The sequence below is a fragment of the Vipera berus genome (genome assembly GCF_964194415.1).
Source record: "Vipera berus genome assembly, chromosome: Z".
NCBI classification, from domain to species: Eukaryota; Metazoa; Chordata; class Lepidosauria; order Squamata; family Viperidae; genus Vipera; species Vipera berus.
Genome location: NC_138205.1, coordinates 31620465 through 31639542, shown reverse-complemented (window position 1 = coordinate 31639542; position 19078 = coordinate 31620465). Strand labels below are relative to the sequence as shown.

The 19078-nt window shown below is 39.7% G+C and overlaps 1 protein-coding gene across 1 annotated transcript; it reads right to left on the bottom strand.

The window, feature by feature from the left end:
* Window positions 1–5011: 5011 nt before the first annotated feature.
* On the bottom strand, window positions 5012–16650 carry LOC308676965 (transmembrane protein 101-like; the record flags this gene model as incomplete). The annotated part of the gene is made up of 4 exons (XM_081343040.1): window positions 5012–7780; window positions 9328–9474; window positions 12842–13022; window positions 16514–16650. The coding sequence occupies 4 exons, from the start codon at window positions 16648–16650 to the stop codon at window positions 7472–7474; spliced, it is 774 nt and encodes a 257-aa protein (XP_081199166.1). The 3' UTR covers window positions 5012–7471.
* Between the last annotated feature and the right edge of the window lie 2428 nt (window positions 16651–19078).

Sequence of the window (19078 nt, the reverse complement as noted above, 5' to 3'; positions counted from 1 at the left end):
TCTGTTTGGCTCAAATTTAGAATAAATTGAGGTCTGCATAGAAAAGTGGAGCCAAATTTTATTTCTTTTTAGTTTGATATGAAGTAGGCTAATGTGTGATGCAGTGTGATGTTGATTTACGTATACAACAAAAACTCAGTTCAATTAATAGTTCTTGACATAAAAGTTCCTTTGCTCATATTTATACTAACTCTACTTCACAGATCTCTGATAATTAGGCATGTTTTAATTTTAATATTAGTTTTAATATTTAATATTAAATATTAGATTAAATTTGTGCAAGCAGCTGGCATGTGTGCCCACAATTCACGCAAATGGAGTGCAAGCGCCTACTGCTCATGCAAGTGTCGATCCGCACACATGCAAGAGCTTGCCTGCCACTTCCGTGGCCCAGTTCCAAAGGACTCAAGACCCAGTAACGGGGTTGGGGATCCCTGTTATAATAAATTGTGGCAGAACATCCAAAGTAAATAAACTTACTTTCCAACAATATAATGGAAAAATCTAATAAATATAACAAAAAGCTAAAGAAAGCAAATAATAAAATTATGTAACAAAAAGAAATTGATCAATAATGATTCGGCATTCTCCAAAACTCCTCCAGAACAATCCTGCTTTTACTTATTTCTAAAAGGCCATCACTGAAACTGCTGGTCAGAGGCAGGGCAGAGCTGTTCCAGAGAATTGGCATGGTGATGGAAAAATTGCATACGGCTTCAGGCTCCCTTAGGCCTCAAACTTAGGCCTTCGCCAGCAGTTTTTCCAGAGAGAAACTCCACAGATGGATTGATTCTGGTTGGAGGTTCATCCTGCAGGTTATCTTAATGCCAAGAAATAATAATTCTTTAAGTCAAAATTAGTATGTTGAACTGCACTTACAAACCTATTACAGTAGTAAGCAGTCTACGGTCATAAGTATCAGTTATCAGCATCAGGATTGCTGAATTTTGGATCATCTGATACCAAGTAGACTTTAAAGGCAGCCCCACACAGAAAATAGGGCAGACGTTCCACCAGATGATGATAAAAGCAAAGTAGCCAGATTTTCCTGCTCAAGGAATAGCCACAACTGGAATACTAAACTGAACTATACAAAGGGACTCCTGGCCATGAGTAGCCATGAGTCCACAGTCATACAGGTAGTCCTGAGAAATAACACTCCACTTAAAAATGCTTCAAAGTTATGATCAACACACAAAAACTACATAAAGACTCAGTCTACAGTCTAACCTTAAGTCCTAGCTGGGGTTCTACAAGTAGTCAGATGTACACCTAAGCTTGCAAAGCATTCTCCATTTTGTTGCACAGCTAACATTTTAAGATGAAGTCACAGAAAGGTTTTCTCTTTTTGTTTGCTTGGTTCCTTACTCTACAGCAGGGGTCTTCAAACTTGGCACTTTTATGACTTGTGGACTTCCAACTCCCAGAATTCCTCAGCCAGTGGCAAACCGATTCTGTAGCTCTGCCAAGAAAACTAAAAACTAAATGGAATCTAAAGGCTGAGAGAGGAAGAAGGAAAAATCCATGTATAATTAGGTAAGAAGGACATCTAGTGGTTATTTTCTGACATTGCATGAGATTCAAAGTTGCTATCAACATAAAGCCACCAAGAGCATATTGATTTAGTTGAAGCTCAGCGTTTAAAAACAATTTGTAATCTAATGTATATCTTAAGTCATCACATAAAGAAAGTAAAGATCACCCAGGTTGGATTATTTTTGTATATTGCTTTAAATTGGGAGGCATGGAAATATTCTGATGATGCCTCATTTCACTGAGTTTTCTGCTAACAGATATTTGAAATAGGAAGGGGGGTGCTACAAGCAAGGCCATACTTATTCTAAAGTAAGATACTTATTTAAAATAACCTAAATTCTTCATCAGAAAAAACGAATTCTGCAACCTTTCCAAGTTGCAAGAACTGAGCATGGCTAGTCTAGAGAAGGACCAGGGATGACATAAAACCAGTGTTCCAATATTTGAGGGGCTGTCATAGAGAGAATGGGGATAATCTATTTTCAAAAATACCCAAAGGTCAGACAAGAAACAGTGGATGGAAACTGATCAAGGAGAGATTAAACCTAGAAATAAGGAGAAATTTTCTGACAGTGAGAACAATCAGTAGAAGAGCTTGCCTTCAGAAGTTGGTGCCTCATCCCTGGAGGCTTTCAAGAAGAGACTGGACAGGCAGAGGTACAAAACTAAGGTGACTCATAGGAAACAAGATATGTATTACAGGAGTAGAGAGAGAAAAAATCTATCAAGTCCAGCAATTTTTGTGGCCTTGAGAAGCCCATGGGCAGAAGCCAAGCAAAATAATCTTGTTTTTCGAAAACTGTACAATACTGTACAAGTATAATAGTCACAAGACAGATTTATGAGGGTAAAGGTTGCATTCTATTTTATTTTTGCAAATTCCAATATTTCCCTATGGATTTTATAACTATGTGTTTTGTCTCTCACAATTTAGATTATATAACTCACGTTCTAGCACCCACTTTTTTCTACACTATGCAAAGCTCTCTATCAGTCACACATGACCTGAGCACCTTGTGGCCTGACTGCTGCACTGGTTGCTGGTTTTCTTGGTGCAATTCAGGGTGTAAGGGTCTTGTTATTTGAGGGACTGCCGGTATCTGCCCAGCCAATTTGATAATGGTGTGTTCCAGTTCCTTTGATAAACAATGTCATCTTTTAGGATCTCAGAGGATGCCTTCTCTATGGCAGCACCTACCCTCTGGAATGAGATTTCTCGAGATCCAGCTGGCCCCTATTCTGCCATTATTTAGAAGAGCCATTAAGATTTGACTCTTCATCCAGGCCTTTGATGGGGGGGATGGGGGGAGTGAGACCTCCTGCTCACCATGCTTGCCACCTTTTATCCTTTTTGTTTTGATTTTATTATAATTTGTTTGATCACTGAAGATTGGGCAGTATACAAATTTAATATGTTGCAATTGTTGTTATGTCCCCTTGTGTCCATTTTCCTGAGGTAAAACATCCCAAACTTTCCATCATAAGGAAGTTGTTACTGCCTCTTGAGCATGTTTTTTTTATTTTGTACTTTTTGTGGTGCAGAAACCAAAACTATATACAGTATTCCAGTTGTGGCTGTGTAATAATTTATGTGAAGACATTTACAATGCTAACAGTTTCCTTCACAATTCTTTTCTGAAGAATTCTTAAAGGAGAAATTCCTCCTTATTTTTAGACCACACAAGTGCCTTGTGAATGCCAAAGTATAGCTATATTCTCATTATGTCCATCATGACAGAAATTAAAAATGTGTGGATCCCAATCTCAAAGTAATAGGGATATTTATTTTTATTCATTCATTTAATTTAGAAACTATCCTACTCCGACTGATTTGGATAGTTCATAATATAAAACATAAAAAAATTCAAAAAATCCTCAAAATTCAAGGCACACCTGTGATGGGAGTGTACTCCATGAATTCATCCAAGCCCTTTTAAAGCCATTCAAATTAGTGTCCATTACTACATTCAGGGTAATGAATTCCAGCGATTAATTATGCACTATTTGAAGAAATTATTGTCTATTTAAAATTTCTTCCAACCTTATTGGATTACCTCTTGGCCTAGTATCTTAAGAGGGAGGGTGGGGCAAATTCCAACAATTGATGAAGTAGTGAGGAAATGATTGAATAATTAGAGAGTGATTAAACTTCAATCCCATCTATTCTCACATCACCATTTTTCTAAGCTAAAAAATTCCAAAGGAACTGAAAGGAAGATGTTCAAACCCCGATCATTTCGGTTACCCACTTCCGTGCTTTTTCTAGCTTTTCACTACTGAAATATCCAATGTTATTTTCTTGAGCTGAACTCTATGCTGAGAGTGCCATTGCAGTAAGTTTTGTAAGCACAGAAATATGGAACATTTAATTATTAAAGATATTTCCCACCTTACAGCATATAAGCTTGTAAGCCGCCCTGAGTCTTCGGAGAAGGGCGGGATATAAATGGAATTAAAATAAATAAATAAATAAAATAATAGTGGTAACAAAGTAGCATTCCCCAACCTAAAGTACTGCAATGTAATGGAGTACAATTCATGTCATCAACCAGCTGCCTAGTAGTCCATTAGGGAAGATTACAGCTAGTACTAATAGAAGAGAATATTTCTACCTCACAATCAATAATGATTTTACCTAGTTTGGTAATGAAATATCTGCAAGAAAACAATAAAGATCAGAGAGAACCAAGGATCCTACAATTACAGGTAGTTCTTCACTTATAACTGTATTGGAAACTGCCCATTACAGTTATAAATCATGATGGTTGTGGGTCATGTGTTCAGGCCTGATTTTATGACACTTGCTACAGTCGTAAAATGAACACCAAGGTCATTAAGTGAATTCCATGGTCGGTAAACGAACCAATTGTTCACTGTAGGCTGTTTTTGCCAAAAACTGGAAATTTTTCAACAAAATGTTATAAACTGTGGTCAAACGACCATAGGACATTGTAAATGGCCGTAAATATGGGCCAGTTGTCTAATGGCCAAAATATGACCATGGGGGAAGGTTGGAGGCAGACATTGGAACTGAGTCACAGGTATCTTTTGGTGGGTCCGTCAAAACTTTGAATAGTTACTAAGCAAATTATCATTTCCTCCTGAGTAGGAGGTTGGACTAGAAGACTTCTAAGGTCCCTTCCAACTTTATTATTATTCATTAAACATGAACCTCAGTCAACTGAACATTCACATTGACTGGCGCTGATGGTTGACACGGGTTGCTGCCAGCATCCTAGGTATCAACCAGGTACCTCCTTAAAATGTAAGATGTTCCAAGTAGCGCAGTTTTTTGTAGCATTGCTGGAGTTATTGCAGGAAGCTGCAGTTTCTTGATGTGATTTGCAAAGTTGTTGTTGTTGTTATTATTATTATTATTTCAAGGACTACCTGTATAATAAAGGATCTGTAAATATATAAATGATCTTGGAATTTGGGAACACAAATTGTTGTCTCTCTTATCTTTCTTGCTCAAGTTGTCTAGAAGAATTGTACTTCATACAATTGTTGGTGCATTGCTAACAACTGAGCTACTGGGGTTCAGCAAACTGTTAAGAAAGGAAACAAAACAGCCACTGGGAATAAAAAGGAGATACATTAATAGAAAAGTGTGTTTATTATCTTTTAAACTTCCAAATGCAGAATACGGATTAGGAAACCCTGTAAATGCAGCAAATCAATGTTACCTGCCAATGAGGAGGAAAAGGCAACATAGTGTATGGCTAAAACAGCTGAAGTAGGCTGATTCCAGAATGGCAGCATTTTCCAAATTCCTGCATCTCTCCTTTGAGAATGAATACATATAAAAACCCATTATGGTGCTGGATTCTAAACCAATGATTCCTGAGTAAGTTCCTTGAGATCCTCTGAATAAAAATATTCCATCCTTACACCTCAGGATGTACACTGGATTTTTCCAAATGCAAATTAAGATTTCAGACAAGGTTACTGTCAAAAATGTGCTCTGGAAAGAAGCAGTCTGAGTATATTCTGGCCTGAAGAATATAATTATACAGATAGGAAAAGCTGCATAAATATTATTATGAGTAATGGATTTTACTGTGTCTAGATCACATGTGGTCAACTGAAAGAGATTCAGAACTGGGGCAAGAATGGAGGTGGCTAAGCGTGTATTATGGCAACCTACTGCTTTCACTGACTCTGCAGATTCTGGTCCTCTAGTAACATAATCTACCAATGAGGGGGGAAATCAATATTTTTGTTGGGCAGCATCCTCTTCTAGAGGTTAACATTTTGAAGAGTTTCAACGTTTGAGAAAACCTCTTCTTCTATTCCTGCAGTCCTCAGTATCAAGCATAATCTTGTTTCATCCAAATTATGTTATTCCCAAACTCCGATTCCACCCAATGTCAGTCATTTTTATCTCATTTTTCCACAGCTTAACTGCTCACAGATATAAATCTGGGCCAGTGATCTGAGGCTCTATGTCTTTCATCTGCCCTTGGTAGAAGTGGTGGATTCACAGGCCTCTCACTCCCACCTGCCTCCTTAAGTCTCATCTCCCATAATGGTCGCAAACTGCTATCTCACAGGCCATTTTTTTCCTGGATTTTGGCATATTCCAGGTTTTTAACATATTCCAAATTTTGATACCTCTGGGAGACAAACTGCTCCCATTTCCTCCCACATTTAAAATCTCCAAAAATGGTGCAAAAAATGGCCATTTGGGAGCATTTACGGAGGTTTGAAAGGACAGGTACAGGAGTGTTTTTCCTCTCACTTCTCCACTCTTAATCTTCCTCCAAAGGAAAGTACTTAAAAATGAGCTAAAATTAGCCTAAAAAGTGGGGTTTCCAAAATTTAGGGAAGGTGAGAGAGGAGTTAAGGGCCTCCCATTCCTGCTCTCTTCCTTAAAAAAGCATAAAATCACAGACTGCACATTCGCTCCATCATTTTCTGTCATAAGACAGGGGTATAATTTAAAAAATCATGAGACAGTCTACCATTTCAAATATTGTCCATCCTGATTAGTTCCAGCACCACAAAATTTGAGGCATCTAAATCAAGGAAAATTATATCCAAATTTCTTTTTCTCCACTTGCAGCTTGATGGAATCCAATCTAAATGACATGTTTTATAGGAACTTAATTACAAAATCAGACTTTCCTTTTACCATCCAGTTTCAGCAGTAAGAGGTCTTAGCCTCTTTAGCATCCTGGCTGATACACTAAATGTGTAAATACTGGGGGTGGGGTGAGGTTCTATTTACTCCTAAACCCATTATGAATAAAATATTTTACCTAATCGGTCATTGTTTGGACTGTCTGGAAGGGTATGATACAGTTTTACAAATGTGTTCATACAGGTAGAGTAAAAGTCAACCAACGCAAATATATTTTACCATTTATGTTAACCTCTTTGAGAATTATCAATGGCCACAAGCCTCACTGGATATAAAAAAATTGCACATTCTGTGACAACCGCTACCATCATAGTCATACTCTTCAATCCAAAGTAAAATGAGTCAAACTATCTCTTTCTCTGTCTACTCAACCCAGGAGTGTTTTTCAGCCCAGCAGGACACCAAGTGAAAATTTTGTTCAAATTTTCTTGAAATTTCTGAAACTTTGGGGAAAAATATAAATCAATTCTACTAAGGGACACTAAAACCCTGAACCTTCACAGATGTAATTAAAGACCTAAATCTTTCACTTTCTGTCGTTCAAGAAATAGGACAGCTGCTGAACTGTCCTTGACAAAAATAAAATTAAAAAAAAACAGAAATGACCCCGCATTATAAAGAAAGAATGTAAATTCATTCAGCTGCCGGAGGAAAGGAGCAGAGTTTCAACAATGCAATAAAACCAAAAATAAATAAGCAATTAATTAAAATCATGCCAGTCCCTTCTCTGGAGGTCTTCTCCTCTACCTGGCCTGGAATCAAGCAAAGTTCCTCAAGTCCCTTGGATGATGCTCAGCCATCCGTGGCCAAAATGATGGAGGCCCCAAAAACTCCAACGTTCTGGCCAATCAACTTCATTTGATTCCAGAATTCAACTCTGCGAGAATCGTGCCAGTAGCCAAGATTGCCATCAATGAAGAGGATGACCAGAGGGAGAATTACCGACAGGATCTGAGCAGCTGTGGTGATGTAATAACCAGACAGAAAGGAGAGAGCAAGGACACCGTAGAGAACGAAGAGAAGCTGTAAGAGGATCTCCCCACCCAGGATACCACCAAGATAGGCCAGGCGGTCTTCTTTGCTGTGCTGAAGAGAGTAGGCCTGAAAAGAATAAATTGGAATGTTGGTTTACAGCAAACTTTAACCTAACACTTCTGTAAGGTATACCAATTGGGAGACAGATGTAAACTTCTATGTAATTTCTCTATCTTCAATCACTGCTATGTTGGACTACTAGGAAACCCACACTGGATTTATTAAGCTCCAAGTGGGACATGAATGTTTATTGTTTGCATCAGACTGTTTTTTCAGGGTCAGACCTGTTCCACTTTTTTTTGGGGGGGGGGGGCGTTTTTTCCTATAGTTGGTTGACTACATATTTCAAGATATATATTCATAAGTCTTGGAATAAAGGATCCTGCTCAATTTCAACTGAAGACAATTTTGGACAGAAACTACAGAAACAATTTTGGAAATTATTTATTCTTTATTTATAATTTTGGAAATTAATTATTTAGTCCTTTATTCTAGAAGCTTATTTATTTTCATCTTAAAATGTAGGATCTCAAAAAATAGGAGATTTCTAGCTTCCCATCCGAAAGTTTCCAATAGAAATCTAATACCTCTTACTCATCTATCTCCTTATTCTCTGTCCTTTTGGCTGTCCTCCATTTTGCCACCCTGCACTCCTCCACCACCACCGCTTTCTCCCACTGCTGACCTGATAACCAGACAAGGCACCTGCTGGCCTTCACAACGCTTTGCACCCTGCACTCCACACATACCCATCCCCAGATGACCTTTGCTGTTCCTCCCACTATTAGTCCTATACAACAGTTTTGTGAGGCCTCCATAGCAAAGATCAGCTGGGGAGGCAGCAGTAGATGATGACAGAAGGCAAGGCAGCCAAAAAGGAAGATAACTGAAGTGTGTGTGTGTGTGTAAAATAGTTGGGTTGAAGCAAGACAAGTGTGACAGGATGGCAGAGCCTCATCTGCAGTTTGCCAGACCCAGCTGGGGAGGAAGCAGCGGGACAAAGCCGGCAATTTGTGGAGGGCAGGAGAAGCATGAGATCCTTGCTAACAGCAGTGCAGCTGCCATCTAACAACCGCAACTGGGACTATCAGAATTGCCATTGCTAAGCCATGCAGTCACGTTTCACTTAGTGATTATTTCGCTTAGTGATGGAAATTATCTCAGTAAGGGACATTAAACAAGGACTACCCATATACAAATAATTCTCCCTGCTCTGTGGTTCTGTATGAAGTTTGTGGAGTTCTTAATGCTCTCTGAGTTTAGTTGTTGCTTAGCAGATGTTTTGTTACTTGCACTGATGATATTACTTAACTGGGAAATGAAATATCTGCAAACAAATAACCTCAGAGAACTCCAAAACCTCCACAATTGAACCCTGAGCTACAAATGTTCTCTTCTACTGGAATACAGAAGCTCTTCTCTGTATGTCTGTATACATTTACACGAGTACTTGTGAGACTGTTCACCATCTGCAAGGACTGCTGATTTCTGATTTGATGCCTGACTTATGGTGCGTGGTATATGTCCACTATCTGTCTCATTATTATTTTTTAATCCCGTGAGAGGATGGAACAGAAAGAGAAGGACGATTCAGATCTTTTTCATGTACATACCACACAGATGAGGTAGATGCCAATGAAAACTTGCCCCGTAGATTGCAATGATCTGTTCCGTGGTTTCTGGCGGTAGATCTCACCAGCACCACTTGCCAAGATCAGAAGTCCACCTATTATGGCTATTGTTCGTGAATACATTCTCACCTGTGTCATGCAAAGTAAACAAAATGCGCCAATTAATAAAAACAGGAATGCCTGTTTTTTTATTAATACCCCCCAATACTATACATTTTTGATGTTGACCTCAACATTCTCTCTCTCTATATATATATTTCTGAAGACATAACTTTATCTGATTTTGTACTGATAATTTTCTTTGGTAGATGAAAAGTGGCTACTAAATTTGGGCACCCAAATTGTAGTTTATATATTTGTCATCCCTTCTTTTCACAGCACAGGGATGTTGTTGTTAGCTGCGAAGTCGTGTCCGACCCATCGCGACCCTATGGACAACATTCCTCCAGGCCTTCCTGTCCTCTACCATCTTCTGGAGACCATTTAAGCTCACGCCTACTGCTTCAGTGACTCCATCCAGCCACCTCATTCTCTGTCGTCCCCTTCTTCTATTGCCCTCGATCTTTCCCAGCATTAGGCTCTTCTCCAGTGAGTCCTTCCTTCTCATTAGGTGGCCAAAGTATTTGAGTTTTAGCTTCAGGATCTGGCCTTCTAAAGAGCAGTCAGGATTGATCTCCTCTAGGACTGACCGGTTTGATCGCCTTGCAGTCCAAGGGACTCGCAGGAGTCTTCTCCAGCACCATAGTTCAAAGGCCTCAATTTTTTGGCGCTCAGCCTTTCTTATGGTCCAACTTTCACTGCCATACATTGCAACTGGGAAGACCATAGCCTTGACTATACGCACTTTTGTTGACAGGGTGATGTCTCTGCTTTTTAGTGTGCTGTCTAGATTTGCCATGGCTTTCCTCCCCAGGAGCAAACGTCTTTTAATTTCTTGGCTACAGTCCCCATCTGCAGTGATCTTGGAGCCCAGGAAAATAAAATCTGTCACTACTTCCATTTCTTCCCCATCTATTTGCCAGGAATTGAGAGGGCCAGATGCCATGATCTTGGTTTTCTTAATGTTAAGTTTCAACCCAAGTTTTGCACTCTCCTTCTTCACCCGCAACAAGAGGCTCTTTAGTTCTTCTTCACTTTCTGCCATTAGAGTGGTATCATCTGCACAGGGATAATTTTCCATTAACCATACTTCATTGTGCTCAACCAAAAATATAGCTATCAGGTTTAAATACAGGAGGATTTGAATATAAAGGGAAATGACAATTAACAAAAAGTGTTAGAAGAATAATGTAGGCATATTGCATGTTAAATCAAGTTCTTCATGTTTGATCAACATCTGATAATGGAAGACACCAAATAAAAATAATTATGAAGCTGAAAACAATTAATCAATATTTAACTGATCAATATAATAACAGCCAGTACTGTTTCTGTACAGCCTCAGGGTAGCAAACAATCATATACATTTATTGATTAATTCAATTTGGGCACAACCAGACTCCAACTGCTTGGACAGTTCACAAATAACAACATAAAAAAACCACTAAAACAAGAAGATAGCATCTAGGAACAAAAACAAACAGAAAATAGAAGTAGCAAACATGCCCAAGAGGCCCCATCTGTCTCACATCAAGGTCTAGGTCACAGGGGTAGGCAACCTCGGCTCTTTTATGACTCATGGACTTCATTTCCCAGAATTCCTGAGTCAGCATAGCTGGCTCAGGAATTCTGGGAGTTGAAGTCCATGAGTCATAAAAGAGCCGAGTTTGCCTACCCCAAGTCTAGGAGAACAACCAAGTCTTCAAGGTTTTACAGAACACTAACAGGATAATAGCCATGTGGTTTTCAGGCAGGGTCTTATTCAAAAGAGCAAGCACAGCATCAGAGACGGTATCTGTACTGAGTTCTGACTGACATTGTTTAATGAAGAGATGCAGAGCACACCAACTCTGCTAGCATGTACCAGCCAGGCAGAATCTATTGAAGACAAGGTCTTTCATGTCACTGGCCCTTATTACAGGCAAGGTATGTTGGTAATAATCAGCACCTTGAATCACACTAGGAAGAATACTGGCAACCTGTGCAGCTGGTGAAGCAGAAGTGTCACATGAATACATTAAGCCCCCCTTCCCCCCCCCTTACCACCAAAACTGCTCTATTCTGGACAAGCTGAAGATCAAATGGTTTTCAAGGATACCCTTATGTAGAGCACACTGTAGTAGCTGAACCTTGAGGTTGTTGTCTGAAGGGCTTCCCAATCTAGGAAAGTGTACAACTGATGTATGAGAGGAGCTGAGGAAAGCCCCCCCAGGGCCACAGCTGCTGCCTACTTTTCAAGAAGTGCGTATCCAGGAAATTTCCAGATTGCACGTACTCTTGGAACAGGAAAGTGCCCTCCTATCCGGTAAGAGTATGCATGGAAAGTCCTAGGACTTTTCCCAACCTTTCCAGTTTGGCAGCCTGGCATGGGAGGGTGATGGTTTTGTGTGAGGTGCAAGCGCGCACAGCTTTACTTCTGTAAAGTGAAGCTGTGAGCACCCACCACTCACACGGCCTGGTTGCAAATAGGCCACAGCCCAATAGTGGGCCATGGCCCATAGACTGGGAACCCCTGCTCTAATATCTCTAATATCCATAGGCTTGGTAGAATCAGAATAGAGCTGGAAGGGACCTTGGAGGACTTCTAGTCAAGCCCCCTGCTCAAGCAAGAGCCCGTATATCATTTCAGACAAGTGGCTGTCCAGTCTCTTCTTAAAAACCTCCAATGATGAAGCACCCACAATGTTTGAAGGCAAGCTGTTCCCCTGGGTTAATTGTTCTCGTGTTGCTTCTCCCCTTGATTAAGTTCCATCCATTGTTTCTTGTCTTGCCTTCTGGTGCTTTGGAAAATAAATTGAGCCCCTCCTCCTTGTGGCTACCTCTCAAATACTGGAATACTGCTATCACATTCCCTCCTAGTCCTTCTTTCTCTAGACTGGCCAAACCCAAATCCTGCAGCCATTCTTTATATGTTTTAATCTCCAGGCCTTTAATCATTGATTAAACTGAATCATAGTTCTTCCCCATCCAGATATTGGACTCAATAGGGCGAGATCCTTAAGCCGCCAAATATTGTCAGAGGAAAAGTTATATGTTCATTTTTTTCACTGATTTTGATAGGGAGAGGTAATCCAATTTGAGATGTTTTCACCTCTATAAAATGAAAAATTATTCCAGCATAAAATATATGCTGTCTGTCTCTATCTAGCTATCTAGGTATCTATCGAATTTAGAAACCACCAACCATACTTACAGAGCAACTTAACTACACAGGTATATTTTTGAAGATCCTCTTTTGCTAACACTGAAAGGTGCTAGACATAAAACATCAGAATCTAATTAAAGGAAAAATGCCAATATAGACAAACCATTCAACTTGAGCCCAAGTTAATTTTGTGATAAAGCAGATCTATGACCAGACTTTGAATGCCAAAAATGGAGCAGATAATTTTTTCACCTTCAGCCAGTCTCCATAATGTGCATAGCCTCCAACATATGCTGCGTAGGTGCTGATAGCCAACTGGAGAGCAGCCCCCAGAGCAAACCATCGGCGTTTCACACCAAAGGACATAAAGCTGGCACACAAAACTGCTGCACCCATGTCAAAGTAGAGAAATGGGACAGGGATGTCTGGTTTCCTATATAAGGAAATAAAAGTAAAAAATTATTCCATGAAAACTGAAAGAAATGAACACGGCACAAGAGAGGGTGGTACACACATACATGCACAACTTGGCCTTAATTTCCAAAGAATACAACCCCACTTGGAATTGACAACATTTCTGTACTTTTTTCTTAAAAGCCAAAAGCTTTTAAGCTAATAGTCACTAGACCCTAAATATGTTTGAAAACTACAGTACTGGAAATTCAGCATTAAGCCTTGGAGAGCACAGGAAGTTACAAAGGTTAAGAAATTCATTATTAAAAACTACTACCATGAACCCCTTGACATGAACTTTAAGAAGAGAGAAAATAATATTCTAACCATGAGCTGAATATTTCTGAACCACATACCTCATCTTTCTTTCACATAACTTTTCTTTGATATTATTTTATCAACATTCTATCATTCCTTGCTTTCTTTTCAATTTTATTTCATATTCCTCTGTAATTCAGTGAAATACTGATAAGCTTGTAAGCCGCCCTGAGTCTTCGGAGAAGGGCGGGATATAAATGTAATAAAAATAAAATAAAAAAAATAAAGAGATGCATATATTTAGCAGTATATTTTGGGAGCTACTTAATTGTTTAAGAATGCCTCATGTAGGCATGTAAACAAATGCAGGTGTGATCACCTGTGGCAACCAGGAATCATCTCTAAGCAACCTAACGTAAGTACTAATACCACTTTACAATGCTTTGGTAAGGCCACACCTGGAATACTGCATCCAGTTTTGGTCACCACGATGTAAAAAAGATGTCGAGACTCTAGAAAGGGTACAGAGAAGAGCAACAAAGATGATTAGGGGGCTGGAGGCTAAAACATATAGGGAACAGTTGCTGGAATTGGGTATGTGTAGTTTAACGAAGAGAAGAGTGAGGGGTGACATGATAGCAGTGTTCCAATATCTCAGGGGCTGCCACAAAGAAGAGGGAGTCAAGCTATTCTCCAAAGCACCTGAAAGCAGGACAAGAAGCAACGGATGGAAACTAGTCAAGGAGAGAAGCAACCTAGAACTAAGAAGAAACTTCCTGGCAGTTAGAACAATTAACCAGTGGAACAACCTGCCTCCAGAGGTGGTGAATGCTCCAACACTGGAGGTTTTTAAGAAGAGACTGGACAGCCATTTGCCTGAAATGGTATAAGGTTTCCTGCCTGAGCAGGGGGTTGGACTAGATGACCTCCAAGGTCCCTTCCAACTTTATTATTATTATTATTATTATTATTATTATTATTATTATTATTATTATTATTATTATTATTATTATTATTATTATTATTATTATTAACTTTGGAAGTACAAGAAACAAAGTGCTCTTTTTCCCTTCTGACTAGCAGATATAAGTTGATATAATTTATATTTATTTTTGTTTACACTGCTTCACATTTCACCTATTCTCACAAGGCAGCTGAAGTACAGATAAACAGCCTTTGTAAGTCAATCTGCAAGGCTACCATGAAAGACAGATTACAATGAGCATTAATTACAAAGGCATTAATAATCTATTCAAAACAATAGTCTACCCCAAAACAGAGTTGGCAGGAAATTTACTATAAAGCTGAGAGAACAAAGTAGCCTTCAGATGGCAGTTAACAGATAACAAAAGTGGCAATTAGCCATCATGATTTGTAGAGCTACTAAAAAAGATCCATTTATATTATTATGATTAGTCGAACAGTTAGCCAAATGTTTACACTAGATATGGCATTTTGGTCCACCTATTGAGTTGTTCCCAAGGACCTGGGGTAGGTCGTTTGGTGTTAAAAGTAATATCACAACATATACGCTGTTCCAAGTAATGCTGCCTTTGCAATTGGCTGATGGTGGATTTGTCAATACAAATGATGTTCAAATCATTTTCCTGTTAGGCACCCAAGGTGCCTATTACTATTGCTATTATCTTTATTTTCTATATCATCATCACCATCACCACCACCACCATGCCCCATTCCTGATGGGCTAGATCAGGTACAGCAAAGTCAAAAGATAATAAAACTAAATACAAATTGTTACAATAATATTAATAATTATCTACACAGCATCATGAGTGTGCAGTAAAACTCATTTAACTATAGAAATGTGTCCTGGAATGCAACTCATTTACAAAATGCCAGGAAAGTGAAAGCCATTCTCAGCTCCATGGGAAAGGTATTCTATAAAATAGCAGCTATCACTGAAGTGGTCTGACACTTGGTCACATTCTACATATTACTCAAGAAGCAAGACCTGCAACAGAATCCCCTCATAGCAATCAGTCCAAACAATTTTAGCCAGTTGTTGACTGATTTATGGATGTCTCCAGCCTCACTTCCAAAACAACAGACTCTCCACTGATCAGTGCTCACAACAAATTTAGGGGACATGGTGGCTCAGTGGGTTAGGACGCTGAGCTTGTCGATCAGAAGGTCGGCATTTTGGTGGGTCGAATCCCGAGTGCCACGTAACAGAGTGAGCGCCTGTTACTCGTCCCAGCTTCTGCCAACCTAGCAGTTTGAAAGCACATAAAAATGCAAGTAGAAAAATAGGGACCACTACGGTGGGAAGGTAACAGTCTTCCGTGTGCCTTTGGCATCTAGTCATGCCGGCCACATAACCACGGAGACGTCCTCGGACAAGCACTGGCTCTTTGGCTTTGAAACGGAGATGAGCACCGGCCCCTAGAGTCAGAAACGACTAGCACGCATGTGCGGGGGAACCTTTACCTTTACCTAGCTGGATAAAGTTGTTCTAGATCAATTTTCTCAAAGCAAGCTCTGAGAACTCTCAAGAGTCCCTCAAGAATCTCAGGAGTCTGTGAAATCAAAATTATTTGATAGCTTATGTTGAAAATAATACAATATTAAAATCCCATCAAACAATTGTGAGATGCAGTAGCACCAACAAATGCATCAAGGTTAATTGTTAATACTGGTATGTATAACCCATACTAACAGAAGTTCTTTTAGGGTCCTCCCAGAAAGGAAGGAGAGTCCTGAGAGAAAAACGTCTAAGAAATACTATTCTAAACTTGTAATTGCCTCCGTTTTCCTCTCCAGCCCTCAGATCCAATCATTCCCCTGCGTGATCCACCGATGCCCATCATGAAATCCCGCCACCATTTCCGGCTACCGTCCTGATCCCCTTCTATCCCAGCATACACTCAGCTTTATTTAACGATGCCCACTCTGTCAGTCCGCCAGAGACTTCCATCCCTCCGTTTCCCCCCCCCGCCTCAGTATGAAAGCCCAAGCCACTCTCCCACTCCATTCATTCTCACGAACACCTTCTCGCCCACCTGAGCATTATTTTTCTTTCCCATGTTACATCCATAGACTCCCACCACTTCTCCACGTGAGATGATTCGGGACTCCTGACTTCCCCGACCTTCGAATTTGCCTCTTGATTGTAAATGGACGGAGACGGCTGGCATCAATTACCCTCTGCACACGCTCAGAGGCATAGTAACTTTCAAGAAGAGTTTAACTCACCGGCGAACCTCGGCGCGCTCGGCATTGAGGAGAAGGCCGCTGAGACAGTGCCAGAACGGGAAACGCGTGAGCAGTACCGACCCGATCCGCATCAGCAGCCGCAGCACTCCCCGCCGCCTCCCGCTACCCGCCGCCATCTTGCGATAGGGCGGAATTACTAGCGTATCCCGTTCCTACCAGAAGGTCCTCCTTGGTCCGTTAGAGCATCGCTTTAAAGTCCCTGTACAAAACGTTCCCTACAGGAACTGATGCCACAGTTCAAAGGTTCCCCTCTTCCTGCTATAAAGATTAAAAGTCGTTCGCTTAGATTTTGTGATTGCCACTTCACCTGTGCTATTTAATCTGCTTCTTCTGGGCAAATTAGAAACAGAAATACCACACAATAGTTCCGACTAGGGAAGCTGCCCTATATTATTTTATTTCTATGTCAACATCAGCCTTGTTCTCATCTCACCAACAACTTGCGATTTGCTGTAGTGTTATCAGATTACAAAATTCTGGGGCTATGCTTCGAGAAACTCGTGAGGCAATAGTGAAGACAGATGATATGAAAATCGGTTAAAGAGAGGGAACGAATGCGAAATAAGGATTGTGACACGTTTTATAAAACTATAGGAGACTTCTGCACGAAGTGGAAGTTTGGGAATGCGTCCAGTTTGGTCTAGTATTAAAACACCAGGCTATAGTTATATTCCCGGATTATGCATGAAAGAAAACTAGGTGACCTTGGGTCGGTTACTCTCAGTCCAACTCACCTCACAGAGTTGTTCTGAGGAAAACAGGAGGAGAAAGGAATATTACGTTCACCACCTTGAGATATTCATAAAAATAATAAATGGGGAGAGTGAAGAGAACAGGAGGGATGAATAACCTCAAAGACAATTATGGCCAACATCCCAATAAGACTGTGATTAAAACATGAATTTCTCTTCAGATTTAAGACAAAAACAGATCATAGAGACAACCATGGAGCACACTTCCCAAAACTATGTTTTCTATATTGGTTAATATGGGTTGCTTACTATACTTGCTCAGCTTGAGCTAATTTATATCAATAAATGGTGATTTTCAGTTAGCATAAAAATAAACATTAAGCATAATGTTAAGTCATGGGCTCTGGTGAGCAGGAATGAAGACACAAAGCTGAGTACACAGAAACTCATTCTTTTATTCTTGCTGGAACTGTACTTGAGCTTGGGCCGCACCCAGCCACAATATATAGCCTAGCCCTAAGGTAGCAGCCAGTAGGATTGAACCTGCACTTGCCGCCTGGGGCTGACCAATTGCAGGACCAGAGACTGCTTGTCTAAGGCTCTCTAGCAACGCACGTGGTTTAGTACCACAAGCCCAATACATAACACCCCTCCCTCCTAAGATCAGGCTATAATTCCCTTAATAAGCTTGACAACAGTCAAGACTTATGAATCACTCCCAACAGCCATAATAACATAATAACAAAATAATAAATAATAATGCTTATAAATTCAAGGTAGCTAGAATGACATTATATAGCCTAGCCCTAAGGTAGCAGCCAATAGGATTGAACCCGCGCTTGCCGCCTGGGGCTGACCAATTGCAGGACCAGAGACAGCCTGTCTAAGGGTTGCTGGAGAGCCATTAGCTCTCCAGCAACACAGTGGTGAAGTACCACAAGCCCAATACATAACACATAAATAATGAGTTTTACTTGCAGGAACATTTAACATTTCAGGATCTTTAGAATTTATTTCATTTATGTCTTACACTGAATATTCTGTTTTGTTGCCTAAGTAGAATATCAAATTAAAAGCTCTAACTCAGAGTATGAGGGTTGCATACAGCAGAGGATGTCAAGCGTTTTGGTCTAAGGACCCTTTTATATTCTTAAAAATCAGGATCTCAAAAAGCTTTGTTTAGGTGGGTTATAGCTACTGATAATTTATGAATTAAAACTAAGACATTTAAAAATACTTGTCTTCGCAGACCCATGAAAGGCTCTGAACTCCCAGGAGTTTGCAGGCCACACTTTGAAAACCATTGGTATAGAAAAGCTAATCATCATAAAACAGGGACCAAATTGTCCATTTTAATTCCAAGGGCCAATTATTATATTTGACAGCCTTCCCATTTTGCAATCTTCCAGAAATGCTGGAGTATAATTTGCATGTTTTCCAATCAGCAAGTATATTATCTGCATTGACAGGAAATTAGAAGAACCATAAACTGCCACAATTGGAGACAAGAATTAGATTTCATTCTCTTTTCCTTTCTTTGAGTTGATTATCTGTATTTATTTGCCACAAAATATTCCATATGGTACTCATTTGGGTTAATAAACTCATAAATAATAAATGAAAATTAAGGCCACACACAGAAAGTAAAATGCAGATCATGTAATAATGTAATGTTCACATTCCAGATCAATTCTCTAAATTGCTTACACATTATGTTTGCTATTTCCTGATATCACCCGATTAAATTATCTTGTGGAACTATTCAAAATAAATGATAGGATTACCAAAGACTTTGTATTTTTATCTTCTTTCAATAAACAGATAAGAAAAGGAATTCAAAATGCTTCCAAAC